The sequence below is a fragment of the Pseudomyrmex gracilis genome, unplaced genomic scaffold (assembly GCF_002006095.1).
Source record: "Pseudomyrmex gracilis isolate BER0280 unplaced genomic scaffold, ASM200609v1 scaffold_14, whole genome shotgun sequence".
Taxonomy (NCBI): Eukaryota; Metazoa; Arthropoda; class Insecta; order Hymenoptera; family Formicidae; genus Pseudomyrmex; species Pseudomyrmex gracilis.
Window position 1 is genome coordinate 1,324,240 of NW_018020598.1, and position 18,051 is coordinate 1,342,290.

The 18,051-nt window shown below is 40.4% G+C and overlaps 5 protein-coding genes across 10 annotated transcripts; 2 read left to right on the forward strand and 3 right to left on the reverse strand.

Annotated features, from left to right (window-relative positions):
• Nucleotides 1-220: 220 nt before the first annotated feature.
• LOC109863899 (39S ribosomal protein L39, mitochondrial) lies at nt 221-1,715 on the forward strand. Its single transcript, XM_020444567.1, has 3 exons — nt 221-462; nt 573-1,221; nt 1,311-1,715. The coding sequence occupies exons 1-3, from the start codon at nt 452-454 to the stop codon at nt 1,650-1,652; spliced, it is 1,002 nt and encodes a 333-aa protein (XP_020300156.1). The 5' UTR covers nt 221-451; the 3' UTR covers nt 1,653-1,715.
• A 93-nt stretch (nt 1,716-1,808) lies between these two features.
• Nucleotides 1,809-4,204, reverse strand: LOC109863898. Of its 2 annotated transcripts, none has more exons than XM_020444564.1 (7): nt 3,686-4,204; nt 3,321-3,536; nt 3,021-3,218; nt 2,815-2,920; nt 2,542-2,736; nt 2,223-2,446; nt 1,809-2,131 (listed from the first exon to the last, which is right to left on the reverse strand). In XM_020444564.1, the coding sequence occupies exons 1-7, from the start codon at nt 3,850-3,852 to the stop codon at nt 1,963-1,965; spliced, it is 1,275 nt and encodes a 424-aa protein (XP_020300153.1). In that variant the 5' UTR covers nt 3,853-4,204; the 3' UTR covers nt 1,809-1,962. The 2 variants fall into 2 exon arrangements, with proteins under 2 accessions (XP_020300153.1, XP_020300155.1); XM_020444566.1 differs by having other exon boundaries at nt 1,992-2,131; nt 2,201-2,446.
• A 336-nt stretch (nt 4,205-4,540) lies between these two features.
• Nucleotides 4,541-8,052, reverse strand: LOC109863905 (oocyte zinc finger protein XlCOF6-like). 2 transcript variants are annotated; one of them, XM_020444574.1, is made up of 4 exons: nt 7,519-8,052; nt 6,352-6,621; nt 5,958-6,249; nt 4,541-5,866 (listed from the first exon to the last, which is right to left on the reverse strand). In XM_020444574.1, exons 2-4 carry the CDS (start codon nt 6,564-6,566, stop codon nt 5,351-5,353), a joined length of 1,023 nt encoding a protein of 340 aa, XP_020300163.1. In that variant the 5' UTR covers nt 6,567-6,621; nt 7,519-8,052; the 3' UTR covers nt 4,541-5,350. The 2 variants fall into 2 exon arrangements, with proteins under 2 accessions (XP_020300163.1, XP_020300164.1); XM_020444575.1 differs by having other exon boundaries at nt 7,508-8,052.
• Nucleotides 8,053-8,153: 101 nt separating this feature from the next.
• LOC109863871 (polyribonucleotide nucleotidyltransferase 1, mitochondrial) lies at nt 8,154-17,872 on the forward strand. 3 transcript variants are annotated; one of them, XM_020444520.1, is made up of 8 exons: nt 8,154-8,229; nt 9,200-9,540; nt 14,748-15,668; nt 15,778-15,951; nt 16,256-16,449; nt 16,553-16,713; nt 16,833-17,144; nt 17,319-17,870. In XM_020444520.1, exons 3-8 carry the CDS (start codon nt 14,830-14,832, stop codon nt 17,712-17,714), a joined length of 2,076 nt encoding a protein of 691 aa, XP_020300109.1. In that variant the 5' UTR covers nt 8,154-8,229; nt 9,200-9,540; nt 14,748-14,829; the 3' UTR covers nt 17,715-17,870. The 3 variants fall into 3 exon arrangements, with proteins under 3 accessions (XP_020300109.1, XP_020300110.1, XP_020300108.1); XM_020444521.1 differs by lacking the exon at nt 8,154-8,229 and adding an exon at nt 8,808-8,824; XM_020444519.1 differs by lacking the exons at nt 8,154-8,229; nt 9,200-9,540 and adding an exon at nt 14,155-14,390 and having other exon boundaries at nt 17,319-17,872.
• LOC109863872 (chymotrypsinogen A-like) lies at nt 9,547-13,063 on the reverse strand. Of its 2 annotated transcripts, XM_020444522.1 has the most exons (5): nt 12,943-13,063; nt 12,378-12,645; nt 12,144-12,289; nt 11,713-11,984; nt 9,547-11,278 (listed from the first exon to the last, which is right to left on the reverse strand). In XM_020444522.1, exons 1-5 carry the CDS (start codon nt 13,037-13,039, stop codon nt 11,096-11,098), a joined length of 966 nt encoding a protein of 321 aa, XP_020300111.1. In that variant the 5' UTR covers nt 13,040-13,063; the 3' UTR covers nt 9,547-11,095. The 2 variants fall into 2 exon arrangements, with proteins under 2 accessions (XP_020300111.1, XP_020300112.1); XM_020444523.1 differs by lacking the exon at nt 9,547-11,278 and having other exon boundaries at nt 11,314-12,002.
• Nucleotides 17,873-18,051: the final 179 nt, after the last annotated feature.

Here is an 18,051-nt window from a genome sequence, read left to right on the forward strand (position 1 = left end):
TTTAAAATATCGCGCGATCTTTCTAGCCGATCGCGTAACTTGCGGGATTGATCAATTGCATTGACCGGTTATAGCCGGACGACCAAACACAATTGTGAACAGCATTTCATTTATTGGTTCGTAGATATCACGTGATTTGTGTGTCCATTGAAACGCGCTCATTGCGGCGCTCGCAAAGATATGGGCGCTACATAATAATCACTCACTCACGCACCGAGTGTGTAAGTGTATGTAAGGCGCACAAATGGTCGCGGTATGGAGCAATTTCCTAACCGCTTATTCTAGCCACCGTTCACCAATGTAACAAAACAAGATAATTTTTTGTGCGTTCTAAACGTTAATTAAGTACTCGCGATCGAATTTGGGATATGCACTAGAAGATTAAATGCGCACGTCACGTTGAGTCAAATTCAAACTTGTAACCAATTTTGATTTGAGGAAGGTTGTAAACATGTTTTACGGGTATGTATGTTTTATTAGAATTATATTTGCCGCAAAATTTTATTTGTTTCAAACCTACCCTTGTTTATTTTTGAGTTTGCAATAATTGACAAGAGACATTTGATTTGTAGATGCACGAGGCTCTGCACGGGGCTGAGGTTATCGGCGCGTGTTCTGCCGTCGCGATGTGCCGGTACACTGTCCAAAGCGGAGGCGAGAAAGCGAAGGAACGAGCTGTTCGAGAAGGAGAAAAACCGACAACGATCAGAATTGGGCAGAATTGAGAAAATCGAAGTGACATACAAGTCTGTAGAGAATGAAGTGGTGATGGTGATGAATCGCAACATATCCACGCCGTACGATTGCGCCAGACACATTTCCGAGGGTGTTACCAAGACAGCCGCTATCGCTGAGGTAGATGGTCAAATTTGGGATATGCACAAACCGTTCACCGGCAACTGTGAGTTGCAACTCGTCACCATGCAGACTCCGTGGACACGCGCCGTCAACTCGGCCTTTTGGCGAACGTGTTCGCTGATCCTAGGCGCTGTGGCGGACAGCGCGTTCAAGGATAACGTGGAGGTACATCTCCACAGCTTTCCCAGTCCCGTAGTAGAGTCGGGCAGTTTTATTTATGACGTGTTCGTGGATCTGCCGGAATGGCAGCCAACCGATTCGGAACTGCGAGCCATGTCCGCGCTCTTTGTCAAGTTTTCAAATCGCGATTTGCCGCTGGAAAGATTAGAAGTGCCGCGTACCATTGCGCTAGAGATGTTCCAGGTAGAAATGAAATTAGATTGAGAGATATACACGGTCTCTTATGTATGTTTCAAAAGTGCGAATTGATGTGATCCTGTCTCTCTTTCCAGGACAATCCGTTCAAGTACGAGCAGATACCCGATATCGCGAAGAACAACGAAAAGGACAGAGTGACGTTGTATCGTCTGGGAGATCATGTGGACATTAGCAAGGGTCCTATGATAGGCAACAGCTATCTCGTGGGACGCGTTACCGTATCGGCGGTACATAAACTTATAGACAGACCCGTGGACGGTCTGTATCGTTTTCAGGGAGTTGCCTTGCCCAAGGGTATTATACTTAATTACTTCGCTTATAGTATCTTAGAAAAGCGAGCTAAGAAATTGAACACCGCCACGTGGCAGCCAGTTCAAGTAGAAGAAACAGTCAATGTAAATGCATCTGTAAACTAACAACATATATACTTTACAATTTAAGAGACATCTTCGTGTAAATAAATGCGTTTTTCATTCTGATTTTAAAGCAGCTATTCTCTGACTTTGCATGGTTAGCATTTCATCGATGAGAAATGCTACAGTAAAAATTAGCGCTGTCGAGACAACGCGAAATTTTGTTTAAACAAAATACGCGCAGATTATTTTATTTTATATATATTTAGAGACATATGTATATGTATATATTTATAACAAAAAGAGTAGTTCGTTCACTATAGATATTGTATATTATGTACACGATGATTCAATGAAATTGCGAGTGATTTGATTACGAACTGCGCACTTGCCAGACGAAGTTATCTGGCAATCTGTTGGCTTTGGACGCCGCGCACTTCGTACTCAGTTTAAGGTATAATTCCTGACGCAAGTTGGCGCGCTCAACATTATCAGTCTTCAGATTCGGTCTCACTGCCAACGGCGCCAATCCCGGCGAACACCTAAACGATCGAAATAAAATCACTCATTATTGACGAAAGGAAGTTGTTTCCGATATATATGAATTTTACGTTTTGTCTCATTCTCGTTGACCTTAATTGCACTCCGATGATTAAATCGAAGCGAGGCGATCTGTTATTACTCTCTTCCTCGAGTTCTGTGCCCGTCTGAATCTCCGTGTTGACAAGTCGCGGATACTTGAATCTATTCTCGTACGCATATTTGTTCATGTTACCGTAATAGAAGAACTGACCGCCATAGTCGCCGTATCCTGAATACGTGGAGGCAGGTGGCGGTTTTCGAAGTGACGACAATTCCTGAAAATACATGATGATGCTTGATTAATGTGCAAAAGCTATTTCTATTTTAAGTCACGATTTATGCGACGACGACAACCAGAGATATTACGAACTCTCTTTCTGTGGACGAGGTTGCGCTCGTGATGCAGCTTGTGGAACAGATGCTTGTTGAAGCTATTGACCAGTCGACGCAGTCGTAGATACATGTAACGCTGCTTGTCCCGCCAGCAATGCTCGTTGTTCGCATTGGGTATCTTCAGGCACGTGAACCACGCTCGTCTCAGAACGTATCTGAGTTGCATGCTGATCTGAAATTCAAGCGAGTCGAATAAGAGTCGCTTGTGATTTCACTCATTCATCGATCAAGCGATGGAGCGTCCTTTTACCACGGGATTGCCTGTCCTCGACAAGATCCTGGAAGACAGCACCTGTCGACCCTCACCCAGACAGTCGAGGACGTCGACGATTTTACATCCCGAAATCAACGCAGACCTGATAATAAATATGTTTTTATTTATTGTCGAGAGAGATTAAAAAGCAAAAGAGTCGCGTTATTTGGTGTTTAATCGAGAGCAGAGAACGCGAGCGATACTTGTTCATCTTGCGCTCGGTGACTTTCTCGAAGTGGTCCATGAAGTTCTCGCAGTTGAGCGTGAAGATTTGCAGATCGTAGCTGAGGAGATTTGAGAAATTCTCGGAACAAGGATTCAGAATGTTCCGCAACAGGCAGTTGAGATTGTCGAGAACTCTGCCGCCGTAGAAGCACGAAGTGCTGGACGAACCACGCGACCTTGATGTGCGCGAAAGAAAAAGCAGTTTTTATTTACGTTACAATGTACTGTTTTTTTTTTTTTTTTTTAAATTCTGGCGTAACGTAAGTATTAACGAAAACCTCGAGTGCGTGTATCGCCACGTGACTGCCTTCAGCATGCGGTACTGGGATCGAACGAGTTCTAGCGCGTTGAAGATTTCGCTGCGCTCCAGCAACTCTGCATCGGTCTCCGCACTATTCATAAGACTCTCCGTGCGCTTTATCGCTGTCTCCAGCCTGATTCCCGCCACTAGAAACTCGCTGTTCAACACCGTGGCCGCAATGTCGGAGCAGCGTCTGTTTCAGGACGGATTAAAGAAGAGAGTCGCGTGTGTGGAACCGTGTGTTGTGTTATTTTTAACATCATGATATCTAACGAATTTTCAAATCTGAATCGAAGTTCTGAATAAAAAAGCAGTCTTGTTGTTTACGCAATATTTGTATACCTGGAGACCAAACGAACGATGCAGGCAACCTCGTGCAAAGTTAACATCTTCAGAATGATACTCAGAATCTCCAGTGGCAGAGCGTCTAACGTGCATCGCGACCGTTGTTCGCGTCTTCGTGCGTTTTGTTCGCATTGCGAGGCCAATCTCCGCCGTTTCGCGCCCATTTGGGTTTTCTTTTTCGAAAAATTTTGTATCGTTCCCTTTTTTGTGCAAATATCGATCGCGACCAATTTGTAACCGATCGCGATCAGTTGCGAGGATCACGTGCGTTCTCGCATAGCGATCACAATATCGACGGGATTTCCGCTTGCCAGGGGAACGGAGAAAGAAATTCCTGAAATTTTGCGAGAGTCTTTGTACAAACGAGAACTCTCAAATTTACGTATGAAACAAAGGAGCTGTCTCTCCCCATCGCGATCTATACGTTACGATGATAGTTTCAGAAGATTGAAGACAAACGCGAGCTTTTCGATTTGTTGTTACGATAATTCTTATAAGTGTGTGTGTACAAAATATACAAAAATAATTGTTTGATTATATATAAATTTATAATAAAAATTAATTTTTGATTAAATTTTTGACTGACCCTTAGGAAATTGGCAGGCACTATGTGGCTCTAAATTTCCGTCAATTTAAAAAAATATTATATGTTTATAAATTTTGTTATATTAAATCTACAAAATTTCAAGGAAAAAATGTCGGTCCTCCAAGAGTTAAATGTGCAAATTATATTTTCAAATTGAAACATGATTATCGCCAACGGTCTCATCGCAATTTTACAAAGGATTCCATAATGAGTTAATAAAGTTGCAACGCGCGTTTTTGGAGACGAGGAAACAAAACAAGACAAAATTAACTGGTTTAAGATTTATTTTTCTTGACATTTCTCATGAGGTATAGAATAGCAGGTAGAATACAATCAGCATTGTTTTGATTTGTCACGGTCAATTCGTCATTCAATTTTTGTAAGAACTTCTCTCTGCGCACATTTCACATCGGCATATTGCCGCACACTTTTACAAATTTCACAAATGCAAGGTGACAAACAAACCGGTTGTTAAAACCGTTTCGATCCGAAATTGCGTTCGAATTCTTGCGCCCGAGGTGATAATTCTCACAATGCCCGTTTAATTTGACTTATACTAGTATTCAATGTATTCGAGTTTGGTTAAATTTTGAAAAATTCTGCGCCTGTGTTCGCCCTCCTGTCTTCCGTTCTCCTCACACGCCATAATTCTTTGGACATATCTTCTTGGTCGTTGAAAATCGCCGCGATTACTTAGAACTCCAATTTTGCAAAGTTTCAAACATATGGCATGTGATTTTTTTTTTTTATATATATAATATATATATATATATATATGTATATATACTAAACCTTCAAAAGATGCAGAATCTTAAAACTTCAAAACTTCACAATTTGCAGGAGCATATAGTTCTATGTATATAAGAATTTTTTTCATCGCGATCCCAAATTTCACATGAACTCGAAATCTCGGGGATCCTAAATTTCAAGCGATTAAAGTTTCAAGCTTTCAAAAGTTTCCGAACTCTTGAGAATTCCCAAGTGGAAGAAGTTTCGCGAAATCACTCGTCCGAGCAAAACCCCAAACCCTTAGCAATTCGAAGTCGAAGAAACCACGGAGATCTCTTCAAATTGTTTTACGCGCTGAAATTCACTGGCATCAGCAAAGTAAACTTAGCCTGATCGATGTTAGTCTCTTCGGTTGCACACGGCCCGATGCTATCTAACAAACTCTGTATCGCGTTCTGATTGTTCGGATGCTTTCTCTTGGTGTGCTCGCGACGATGCTTCAGCTCTTTGAACGTTTTACCGCACTGCTCGCAGACGTACGGTCGGGCGGCTTCGTGGGAGCGCACGTGACCCTCATAGTGGCTCTTCCTGACGAACTTCTTGCCGCACTGACCGCAATCGAATTGAAAACGGCCTTCGTGAGCCGCCACGTGCGAGCTCAGAGTCCACTTGGATTTGAAGATCTTCGAGCAGTAGTCGCATCTGATTTTTGAATCGCTTTTGTTTGTTTTTCGAGGATCCTTCTTTAGCAGTAGCATCTCCTCGAGTAAAAAGTCATCGTCCGCAGTTTCCTTTGACTTGTCCACTTGATTGTGCTGCTGCAGGTTTTTGGTATGTTCCTCGTTGTTTTTCTTTGGTGATTTCTGAAAAAAAAAAAAAAAACAATATAATAAAAAACGATGCAAATATTTTAAAAAATTCTTAAGAGAAATATTTAAAGCAAACATATCATACCTTGTTATGTGACTCTAAATGAGTCTTGAGCTTTTCCTCGTCGTCATATCTCTTCTTACATTGCGGGCAGGAAAATTCGCTCTTTACCTCCGCTCCGCGCAGAAGATTGCCTTGCAATGTCGCGTCGCTTGCACTGTTTTCCACGTCGATCTTTTGTTGATTGGCCTGTTGCAATTTCTTGCGCATCTCGTGCCGAGCTATGTGTCGCTTCAGATCGTGCGCTCTGGAGAACGCTCGTCCGTATCGCGCGCACGTAGGAAATGGGCAACCTTTTGTTCTGTCGTTTCTTGGACTAAAAAAAATAGAGTTTTTTTTAAAGTCATTAGAACGTTGTTGTAATTTAATGTTGCACTTGAGAACCTAGAAAAAAAAAACTAGAAACATTGTTTCATACCTTCGAGTACGATTGGTAGCAACCGATGGCTTGACATTTTTGGGACAGTCGTTACAGTTTTTCGTTTCTACTTTCTGGGTTGCCATTGTAGTCACCTGTGCCGCCAATGGTATCACGATGGAGATGGTCTCGTGAGACCCGGGTGTGACAATGGGCCCAACATGGATTGCTGGCGGAGTTGCCAGCGATACACTGCTTTCGTTACTTCTGCTCATCTTGAAGTTGCAGATAGTGGAGTTTTCAGGAAGATTATATTTATTAGCGCAATATCTGTACACACATATTTATATCATTAACACACATAGAGAACTCTAATTTTTAAATTAGATTTTTTTTTTAAATATCTCTTGATACAAATTATTTACATTATTTACAATGTTAATATTTTTGTGTAACTACATTTTTTATATTTTATATTCTAAATTTACGTTGTTTATTTAAATTTAGAATATAAAATAAAAAACAAAAACTTTTAATTTAAAAAATTAGTAAAATAATAAATGTGACATGTGTAAACAATGATTTATGTAATTTGAACAGTCCAAATAAATTTGTATGGATGTTATTAAAGTTACAAATACAGCACAATTATGATTTTGTAATTTTCAACAAAAAAGAAAAAAAAAATTATGTATCAGGTGAACGCGTTTCGTACGTGACACCCTATACGTATCGTAACTTTCGGGAGGGTTTCGCATAAACCGCGATCGATGGAAGGTCGTCTATTCACGCGTATCACTGACGCATCATTTCCGAGTTGAAAACAAAAAAAAAGGGGAAAACCGAAATAGCATAGCCAAGAATTCCAAACCGGTTGCAATATCCAGAGAGATTTCGATTTCGGTAAAGCGAGAATTATTTCTGTACGTGTGTACAAGACAATGGAATGCGTCTGTTTGCTGTCTCTCTCTCCCGCGTCCGTACAAGTCAAAAAAGTTGAACTTTCCCCTCCAAAAAAAAAAAAACCCACTTTCGATCTTTTGTTGTGGAGACAACAACAGAGGAAGCGTCATAGAAACGGAGGATGTCACCGAGCGGATGATTCGCGAAATCGACCCGATCTCTCTCTTGCGAAACAAAATCACGCGTTTGATCTAAGCGAGAAATAAAACGCGAAAATGCATACGCGAGGGTACACACACGAGGGCGACATTACCGAAATCTCACTTTTGTATAGGAGTGTCGGTGAGACGAAGAAGAAGAAGTCACTTGGCTCTCGATGTCTCTTTCTCTCTCTCTCTCTCGTGTCTCGTCAACGAGTCACACAACCGCAAGGAAAACACGTGCGGAATCGACTCCGTACGACTCTAATTAAATCGACTCGAATTCATCAAGAACGAGATCTTCGAAAAGAAAACGAAAGCAAGATGATTTATATCGTTGCACCGGATCGTCATGGAAGCGTCACTCGATGGCTCTCTCGCGGACGCCAAGGGCTCGGATTACAAACATTCTTTTTTTTTTTTTTTGTTTCCGCCAAATTGTTTCGGTTTTTAGCTCGCACCCGATTTTCGGACAAACGCGCGGAAAAGATCGCGTTGAACGAGAAACTTCCCGACGCGCGCGCGTTCTCTCGTCGAGAGAACTTTCTCACGTAAGCGGAACTCGCACGATTACGCCGAACGACAACGCGGGCGGAACGCAACGCTTCTTCATGATGCACGCGCCACGCCAGAAGCGGCCATTTTAAAGTGAGAGAGATTCCGTGTTTCGCTTCCCTAATCCCTACCCTTCTCCCGACGACGCGTCGCCGCGTCGCCGCCGACAGAAACGCGATACGTTGTCGCGCATGAGCGTGCGTGTGTGTGTGTGTGTGTGTGTGTGCGGTCCCGCGTTCAACTGAAAAAACAAGATCGACATGAGATTCTCTCTTTCGCGGTAAGTTTTTTTGTATTTTTCCGCACCGAGGTTTCCGCATTTCTCTCGTTCGCGTAATAAATCTATTTCAATTTAAAAAAAAAAAAAAAAAAAAAAAAAACAAGAAAGAGAAAACACGCGGAGTAAAAAATAAATTCAGAACTCCGATTTCAAAATGCACACGAACAAAGTGACGATCGTTTTTTCCAATGCGAACGCATTAACGAAGATCGTAACCGAGTATCGCGTTCGGTAATGTCGCGATTAATGTATCGATCGCCGCTCGATGATCGGCGAAAGAAACGAACGGCAAAAGTCGCGGTCGGCGAAAATGGCGCCATCTGCGCCCGGTCGGAAACAACGCGCTCATTGCATCTTCTTCTTTTTTTTTTTTTTTTTTTTTTTTTCTATTCCTCCGTCGTCCCCTCCGAACAGATTTCTCGTTCACTTTCTTCCTCGCGATGAAAGTGTGTTACTGATTACGCGCGAAGATCGATCCGAGCCTAAAATATGACGGAGAAGCTGTTTTTGACGGGAAAAAAATGCGGTGGGAAATGCGCGCGCGCGACGACGACGACGACGACGACGACGACGATCGAGAACGCGCGCGGGTCAGGTATGTATTAGCGATATCACAGCAATTACATATGTATAACAAAATTAATGTGTAAATGTGACGCGCGTAGGACGCGAAGATATGCTCCGTCTCAATTGTCACGCATGTCGGATATTAATTATAATTAGCAATCGTTGCAATTAGATACGATATGAAATGAGACACGCGTCGCAATATACGTTTCATACGTTTAATAAGAGAGATGGTTGAATTCTTTTTTTTTTTCCTAATCAAACGCATTTGAAAATTAATGTGATTCAATTTATAATCATTGAAGTTTTTGTGTTGCAAAGTTATTAATTTTATATACCGTTGAATTGTTTCTTTTTATTTATACACATGATATTTTATTGATTCAATTCTGTTTGATTTTAGCGAAACAGAAAAAGACCGTGCGCAACCGGTTGACATTTCTCACCGGACGACACGCGGAGGAGGTGTGGAGGTTTGTCGTCATTGTGTTTGCCGGAGCAAATAGAAATGCATGAGAACAGAGAAAGATGTATTCTGAAAGTTAGAAAGAAAAACACTTTGCGCGAGAGAAACCGATGCCGAGGATATCTGCATTTAAATAAGGATGATCATGGATTCTTGCGAGAGCCAGTGTTGCGTAACGTCGGATGCAAAACGCGCGTCCTATCAAACAAACCTTCGTATTGTATTCCAAATCGAAAGCACTCGAGTCCCGAAGAAACGAGATCCGTCGAGGAATAAAGGTTCGTATAGTTTAAAAAAAAAGAAACAAGAATTTTACTTTCCATCTTAAGATTTTGTTCGGCGTGCGCCTCGGTTGGAACTTTGATGAAAATTACGCGCAGAACGTACGGAAATTGCTTGTTGAAATTGCATGTTTTTTTTTTTTTAATATTAATCGAAAATATATATTGCGCGATATTGAAAATTGTACGTATCTTCGCAGGATTACACTTTGTATCATGTAAAATGTACACAATCTTCTCTCTAATAATGAGTTTCGGATTGTGCGTTTCGTCTTCCGTTTAACAGCAGACAAATGAGACTCGCACCGACCTACGCAGTAGTGCTCTCCGTACATCTGCAATTAATAATTAAGGTTAATTACGGTTTCCCCTTCCGTAATCGAATGTGTTCTCACGGTATGTCGCGTGTGTCTTCCGCGAATCAATATTCTCCAACTTCTCATCGTCCGCTTCCACACACGCTTTGTATTATTAAACCACGTCGCGTCGCAGCAGTTCTGAACTTCGATATTATTTCGGGAAGAGATAATATAATTCTCTCAATAATAAATTTTTATTTCAATCAATTCAGAAAATATCAATCAAACGCAAATTCGGATTGCGTTTCGGATTTCAATTCTCGAAATATCGTCTCGACGCTCATCAATTTTCGCGCGATCATCGAGTCGATTTACTTTGTTAAGTTTTTAAGCCCGATGTGAATTTCGAGCGATAAATAGAGAAATTCATGTTCTTTCTCTCCCCGACGTAATTTACGTGATTTTAAAACAAGATCGCATCTCTCGTCTTTTCCGGCTGAATGAGCAATCTGTGAAAGTTTTAGCTGTCCGCGCGACGGCTAATATTCCGGAAAGGAGAATATTTTCGCAAGAAAATCATCTTCACACAACACACACAGAAAACTCACATCATCCGGTTTGTAATTCGATCAAGATGTTTCTATTCGATTCGAGATTCATTTACGCGAATAGCTGTATAATTATAGTATGCAAATAGACACACACACATATGTACGCACAGCGATTATCATCGCGAGCGAATTCTGTTGCAAGAAGAGTTTACACGCCACTTCCAATTTCCTCTGCTTTCTATCGTCCGTTTATTATCTATAATGTCGGAGTTTCAACGTGCGTGACCTATATATTATATAAATAAGACAAATGTACAGAAAATGTTTATAAGAAACGCGATGTAAGAGTATTATTTTAACAAATGCGCGCACACAAGAGTATTTTCTATTAGATCCCTACTTGTGGATATAAACAAACGCACATTATGATTTCGTTAAAATAAATGAAGTAAGATAACCAAAGTTAAATAATTTACAGCTTTTTTTTAATCACGCGGGAATATGATAGAAAAATTTTTAAACATTGATGTAAGGTGTGTGATGTACGTATATGTGATAAAACATAAATAATTTTTATTCTCTTCTTTATAAACGCAAGCACACTGTACAATAAACGCATATAAAATACATTATATACAAAAGCTATACGTTAGCGCTGTACAATAATATATTACAGTATCGATATTTTTACACGAATGAATTTTACCACTTCTCGTCGTCGTTATTGGCGTCGATGGTCTTATTGATCCAGTTCAGATAGTGCTGTATCCTGGTGTACACGTCCGGATAGCCCGGCCTGGCGCAACCGGAGCCGAAGGATGTGACGCCGACCAGCTGCCAGACGCCGTCGGCGCGACGACATTGCAAAGGACCCCCGGAGTCGCCCTGCGGATCGTAAAAGTCGAATTTCGACATTTTTGTTCCGAAAGTAGCTTTTTTAACACCGTTACTTTTTTTTTGAAAATGACCTTCAAAATCTGCTTACGCTTATTATAATTTGAAAGTGTTTTATTTTGAAGGTGAATCTTTAAATATGCAAATTTCCGAGCGATTATCACTTCTGTGATGACGCGATCGATTTTACTGCGAGAAAGTGTACGCAAACGGTATAATTAAGAGCGAAATGATTGACGCTTTCAGATGATAAAACGTGTTCGCGGACGTTGTGCGTTTTGCAGTCGATATATAACCGATTCGCAACCAACACACGCTCGCACTTCGAATCGAAAAAATTTCACACTCGAAGAGTTTCACATACCGAGTTTGAAAACTAATAAACTGTTTTTGAGAAAGAAGTGCGAGAAAAATGAGACGATTACCACGCAACTTCCGGAGGAACCGTCGGTGTGACCGGCGCAGAGGTGCCCGTTCTTTATGGGCACCGAAGTGCCGTAAGCTTGTAAACAGTCCTCCAGATCTAGAAGAGGAACGCTGGCCTCCAGAAGGGCGGTCGAGAGAGAAGGCGAGGGGCCGTATCGTCCCCAGCCGGATGCCATACATTTCCTTTCGCCGAGATCTTCCCTGGCATCGGGCAGACAGATGGTGCGAACGACTTTGGACAACGGCGCCGGTCTGGCAAGCTTCATTAAAGCTGAAACGACAAAAATTCCTTTGGACACTTGAGATTAAAAGTGAATTAGCAGACACGGGGTTTTTATATCGAAATTGACAGAATTATGTCCACATATTATAGAATATTATTTTCTCTCTGATGACGAAAAATGTACGTATACATATTTCAGAAGCTCACCGATATCGTGAATGTAATTATTGAATCTCTCGTGAAGAATCACTTTTTCAACGGGCAACCGGGCAGATCCGCGTCCGCCAGAGTCCATTTCCCACTCGCCAACCACAGCCGTCCACAATACACCGATCGGCAGATTAAACAGTTCGCTTGATGTAAAAGAAGAATTGCGAGAGTTTGATTGCAAAGTTCGCGCGCGTCGCGTAAAAATTTTTTGCGTAAAAAAGTCGGACTCACTTGTGAATGCAGTGAGCGGCGGTGATCACCCATCTCGGATCGATTAACACACCCCCGCACCAGTGGCCGATAAAACCGAGTTTCGGATGCAGCAGCTGAAGAGACACCTGCCAGGGCCAGGATCCTCGTCTGCTGGGCTTGCCGTTGAAAATACGACCGGTAGTGCTAATGGTCGAGGATGAGACACCGTCCTTCAGCATCCGGACGCTCGACGGCGAGACGACGATCGATCGCGGCTGTCTCTGCGACGCTGCCGGACATCCGCACTCTGTTAGTCCAAAGCCGCTTTGTTTAATGTCTTCTTACGCCGATCGCGTATTACGAAAATCGCATCTATTTAAAATCCGAGACACATTTAAGTGTTAACAATCGAAAACTAATATATATAGCCGGCAATTCCGAAAATAAAAACTTTCAAGTCGCGAAAAACACATTACTCGTGCGCGTTCGATATTTTCAAATTTTGCACATCGAAAGAACAAAACGAGATTGTCGAGAAAAAAGTAGAAAAAATTTGAAGATGAAATTGTCCAGGTGAAACTTGCGACGCCGAGAAGTTACTTACTGAAGTGATTCTCACGGGCAATTCTCATCATGGCGTGTTGAACATCCGCCAAGACGATCACTAAAAGGACAATCAGATCGCCGCGAAGACGGCACATCGCCAGCGTGATCAAGAGCGTACCCGTGCTGGATCACCACGATACATGGATCCGCATAGCCCGACTGGTCTCGGCGACGCCGATCGATCCTCGAGGAGTAGGATTAGCGCGACTCAACGAGTGGATCCTCCGAAGCGATCTCGAAGAAAGTGATCGTAGAAATAGCGGAGGGGAGTAACGAGCAATAATGTGGTCCAGCAGATGCTGAGGAACGTAAAGCACGTTTAGAATCACCATAGCGATTTAATGAAGCGACATACTGACGCGATTCTCAGACAGATGAAAGCCATCATCTTCGGGTTTCCGTTTACGCGCGAGTAAGCTGATAAATCTTAGAAATCTGACGATCGTAATCTAGTACGGAAACTTTGCATTTGGATCGTTCTCAGAAATAAGTTTGTGCGACTCTTCGTGAATTGATTCCTGCGTATCGGGTCCTTGGAAGAAAAAAAGAAAAAAAAAAACAAGTTGACGACCGAATCGTCAGTGAACAAGCGAAATTTCCATCTCGCAGAGGCTCGAGAGTGGAAATCGAACGAAAGAAATCCTCGCAACACGTCGAGAGCCGCGCGGCAAAAAATCCGCGAAGCGAATCAGATAAAAAGGGAGAAGGTGAGAACTTTCTCCAGCTTGGCTCCGTTAAAAAAAAAAAAAAAAAAAACGAAGTTTTCGCAGGATTGTGTTCGAATTCGGAAGGAGGGGGACTTTCTTTCTTAACAAGAACGGTCGCGTATTGTGCCGAGTAAAAGTGAATTATAACGCGAGGAGCCCTCCCGCGCGGCAATTAACGATCGGGCGCGCTGATCGCGAGAAAAGAAACGAAGCGATGAAAGCGTAATCAGTCTCTCTCCTGCTCGTTTACATACTCGAAATGAAACGACGACTTTCGAGAGCGAATCATCCGACTTGAGCCGAGAGAAACTATAAATTATATAGTCGTTCTCTCTTTGCCTAACACGTTGACCACATTGACATATTATATATGTATGTATATACACGCCGTATATATATAACAAACCCGACTCGTATATTTCTATATCGTGCTCTTCGCACACATTGGTTTCATTCTCTGCTAAATCGGCCAACGTAGCTTATCGGTCTTCGCTAAAATGGTTTCTTCTCGAGAATAAGTTTGAGTCTTCGCTAAGCGATCAAGTTCAAGTTTTCTCTATACCCGAATTGGTCACTGATTTTTGTAATGACCAAAAATGATAGTGTTCACAAGTTCAAGGTTATCGAGATTTCGTAAGCCAGTGTTTTTAGCTTGCAAATCTTTGTATAAAAATGAGAACGTATTTTACGTGAGGTTTAGCACAAATGCGGGCAAAGAAATCGCCACGTTATCCGATGGGTAAGATTGGTGGCCACGTTTTGTACCCTAACCTGTACTTTTCAAAAATTTGTTGATTAGATTTCAAATATTATGAATGCGATACTTGATAGATTTTATTAAAATTCACGTTTTTATGCCGGGCTTTATTTTTTTGTTGGTTTTTTTGAAGATATATAGTAATTTGAAGATTGCTCAAGGGTGGGGACAGTTTTTTTTTTTCTAAAATCAAGAGCAAATACAAGAAATGATGCAATCTTGTTTATGTTTCAAAAAGCATTTTTAAATAAATTATTTCTACAAATATCAAAGAAACATTAATAATTTATATAAATTTATATGCTTCTTAGTGATTGATACGTATGTTTCTATGTCTAGCAAGCAGCTCATCTTATCTACAGGAAAATATGCACGTTTTGCTGATGGTAGTGCTGTTGTATCTCTGGGTGACACTTCTGTCATGGTCACAGCGGTCAGCAAACATCAGTCGTCATCCAATTCCTCGTTTCTTCCGCTCGTTGTGGACTATAGACAAAAAGCAGCAGCAGCTGGTCGTATCCCGACCAATTTCCTACGAAGGGAGCTTGGACCGACTGAACGCGAAATTCTCACAAGTAGAGTAATCGATCGGTCAATAAGACCTTTATTTCCAGAAGGATTTTATTTTGATACACACGTGATGTGCAACATGTTAGCTGTGGACAATATGAACGATCCCGATGTGATAGCCATTAATGGTGCTTCTACAGCTCTTAGCGTTTCCGATATTCCGTGGGACGGTCCTGTGGGCGCTGTCAGAGTAGGAATGATCGATAACGATATTATAATCAATCCCACAAGACGTCAAATACAAGATAGTATATTAAATATGATTATCACCGCGACCAAGCACAACTTAATTGTCATGATAGAGGGTTCGGCAAATGATATATTGGAGCAAGATCTCAAGAAAGCGATAAAGCTCGGTGTGAAAGAATGCCAGACCATCGTAGCCTCAATAACAAATTTGCAAAAGATGTATGGAAAACCAAAAAGAAAAATCGAAATCAACGAGCAAGACAATGACGAAAGTCTGATTAGTTCCGTGAAAGAACTCGCGGAGACGAAATTGCGAGAAATATTTTTAGATCACACGCATGACAAAATTTCCAGAGATAATGCTGTTTCTGATGTTAGAAATAATGTTATTGAAACGTTGAAAAATGATAACGCAAATTTGAACATTACATTAGTAGAAAAAATCTTCGGGACAATTAGTAAAGATATCTTTAGGCAACTGATTTTAGAGAAAGAAATTAGGTATCTAAAAAAAAATACATACCCTATATATATATATGTATAAAATAGTATTGCAAATGTGTGTTACATTATAAATAATTATTTAAGTAACAATCAATGATTTATACAGATGCGACGGTCGTTCTTTGACTGACTTACGCAATATAACGTGTGAAGTAGATCTCTTTAATCCTCTTCACGGTTCGGCTGTGTTTCAAAGAGGTCAAACTCAGGTCATGTGTACTGTAACTCTGGATTCCTTGGAAAGCGCCCTTAAAATGGATGCTGTTTCAATGCTAATTAGGTATATTACTAGCAGTACACAAATATGATTGATTGCTGACATTGTTTTGTTTTTTGCGATAGTTTAATAAATACACTAGTAACTATATAATAATAATTTTACATAAGATTTTATTATTGATACGTACATTAAAAAAGTTAATCTAAAATTATAAAAAATATATCGGCACTAAAAGATAATTAATATTACGGAAGCAAAATAGAAAAATTTGCAATTTTGCACAGATGACTGTGCTAAGTTCTCATTAGTTGTTTTTTTTCGGTCATCGAAATCTATTTTAGTCCTAAAATCTTGATTTTGGCAGTGGTGTGAAAGAGAAGAATTTCTTTCTCCATTATGATTTTCCACCCTATGCGACTAACGAAACGGGGCGGGTAGGTCGGATAGGTCGCCGGGAGATGGGACATGGCGCTTTGGCAGAGAAGGCCCTGCAACCGATTCTTCCTAAGGACTATCCCTTTGCCATAAGACTGACTAGTGAAGTTTTAGAATCAAATGGTAAAAAAGTGATGTTTGATTCAATGTAATTCTTAGTCAAAAACCAAGTTATGTTGTTATAATGCGTTAAAGGTTTTTCTGATGTTTATTACAATAAAAATAGGTTCTTCCTCAATGGCTACCGTTTGCGGTGGGAGTTTAGCACTTATGGATGCGGGTGTACCAATATCTTCGCCAGCAGCGGGTGTAGCTATTGGTCTTGTGACTAGGTACAATGAAACTAAAACAGATATCGAAGACTATAAAATATTAACTGACATATTGGTAAGCTTTGCTGTAATTTGAAAGTTTAATTTAATTAAACGAGGAACTGTGGTTATTCAAAATATTTTGTCGATTGACATAGACGAACTTTTCTACTACTTTTATTTATCTACTCTCAGGGAATCGAAGATTATCTTGGCGATATGGATTTCAAAATAGCGGGTACCAAGCGAGCGTTCACTGCTCTGCAAGCTGATGTGAAGATACCAGGAGTTCCGCTAAAAATTATTATGGAGTGCATACACCAAGCAACAGTTGCTAAGTCAGAGATCTTAAAACTTATGAACAATGTGTTGCGGGAACCGCGATCGACTAAAAGGGACAAAATGCCGATTGTCGAGAACATACAAATTCCTATTCATCAAAGAGGAAAGTTTCTTGGAGTCGGTGGGATAAATCTGAAAAAAATTCTATTGGAAACTGGAGTGCACGTAAGATAAATTTTTAATTGTATTCCAGAGAAAAAGCGGAAATACATACAACAAAACTTAATATATTATTACATTAAAAAGAGTTATTTTATTATTTATATAAATGATTATTACTGTAAATTGACGGATTATACAAGTTTTTTATTTTTAAGATGATTTTACTTTATTTTTCAGATAAATCCACATGATGAGGAAACGTATTACATTTTTGCGCCGAACGAAAGTGCCATGGCTGAGGCAAAAGAAATGATCGAGAATATTCTGCAAAAAGATCGCGAGCCGACATTAGAGTTCGGTGGTATATATAAAGCAAAAATAGTCGAAATTCGAGAAACTGGCGTTATGGTAACGTTATATTCCAACATGGTGCCCACATTTTTGCCGAACTCTCAGTTAGATCAGTGCGTGATTCATCATCCGAGTGCTCTAGGTCTTGAAATAGGTCACGAAATAAAAGTCAAATACTTTGGTCGAGATCCGGTATCCGGGCAGATTAGGTTATCGCGAAAAGTGTTGCAGCAACCTACGAAAGTTGTGAGAAGTTTGCATCGCGAAGAAGAAAATGGATAAAAATTTTATAATTTAAATTGTTATATATTTTGAAAACGACACAATTTATATATCAACATTTCATGTTTTAAAGAAACAATGAGAGTATAAATAATTTTCCATCGAAAAGTGTCTCTCAATGCCATCATTTTATACGATTTTAATTTTATATACATATATATGTATATATGTGTATATGTATGTGTGTATATATAATTTGTTAAGTATTACAGTTTTTATATGATACTGTTGAGAAGAAAATTAATATTAATTAAACGAGAGATAAACATGTGAGAGATGACATGTAGTATTTTTTATTAATTCTTAATTTTCTCTCCCTCTCTTTCTTTTTCTTTCT

Excerpts from the sequence above, each read along its gene's own strand:
- LOC109863899 (XM_020444567.1), top strand. Across the intron at positions 1,222-1,310 it reads TTGCGCTAGAGATGTTCCAG|GACAATCCGTTCAAGTACGA; the intron begins GTAGAAATGAAA and ends CTCTCTTTCCAG.
- LOC109863898 (XM_020444564.1), bottom strand. The coding sequence starts at position 3,852 with ATGGGCGCGAAACGGCGGAGATTGGCCTCGCAATGCGAACAAAACGCA. Across the intron at positions 3,219-3,320 it reads TGGCGATACACGCACTCGAG|GTCGCGTGGTTCGTCCAGCA; the intron begins GTTTTCGTTAAT and ends GCGCACATCAAG. Across the intron at positions 2,132-2,222 it reads ATCATCGGAGTGCAATTAAG|GTGTTCGCCGGGATTGGCGC; the intron begins GTCAACGAGAAT and ends TCGATCGTTTAG.
- LOC109863905 (XM_020444574.1), bottom strand. The coding sequence starts at position 6,566 with ATGAGCAGAAGTAACGAAAGCAGTGTATCGCTGGCAACTCCGCCAGCA. Across the intron at positions 6,250-6,351 it reads GCTACCAATCGTACTCGAAG|TCCAAGAAACGACAGAACAA; the intron begins GTATGAAACAAT and ends TATTTTTTTTAG. Across the intron at positions 5,867-5,957 it reads ATTTAGAGTCACATAACAAG|AAATCACCAAAGAAAAACAA; the intron begins GTATGATATGTT and ends TTTTTTTTTCAG.
- LOC109863872 (XM_020444522.1), bottom strand. The coding sequence starts at position 13,039 with ATGTGCCGTCTTCGCGGCGATCTGATTGTCCTTTTAGTGATCGTCTTG. Across the intron at positions 12,290-12,377 it reads GCCGCTCACTGCATTCACAA|CGAACTGTTTAATCTGCCGA; the intron begins GTGAGTCCGACT and ends TTTTACATCAAG. Across the intron at positions 11,985-12,143 it reads TAATTACATTCACGATATCG|CTTTAATGAAGCTTGCCAGA; the intron begins GTGAGCTTCTGA and ends TTGTCGTTTCAG.
- LOC109863871 (XM_020444519.1), top strand. The coding sequence starts at position 14,248 with ATGATAGTGTTCACAAGTTCAAGGTTATCGAGATTTCGTAAGCCAGTG. Across the intron at positions 14,391-14,747 it reads ATCGCCACGTTATCCGATGG|CAAGCAGCTCATCTTATCTA; the intron begins GTAAGATTGGTG and ends TTCTATGTCTAG. Across the intron at positions 15,952-16,255 it reads GCTGTTTCAATGCTAATTAG|TGGTGTGAAAGAGAAGAATT; the intron begins GTATATTACTAG and ends TGATTTTGGCAG.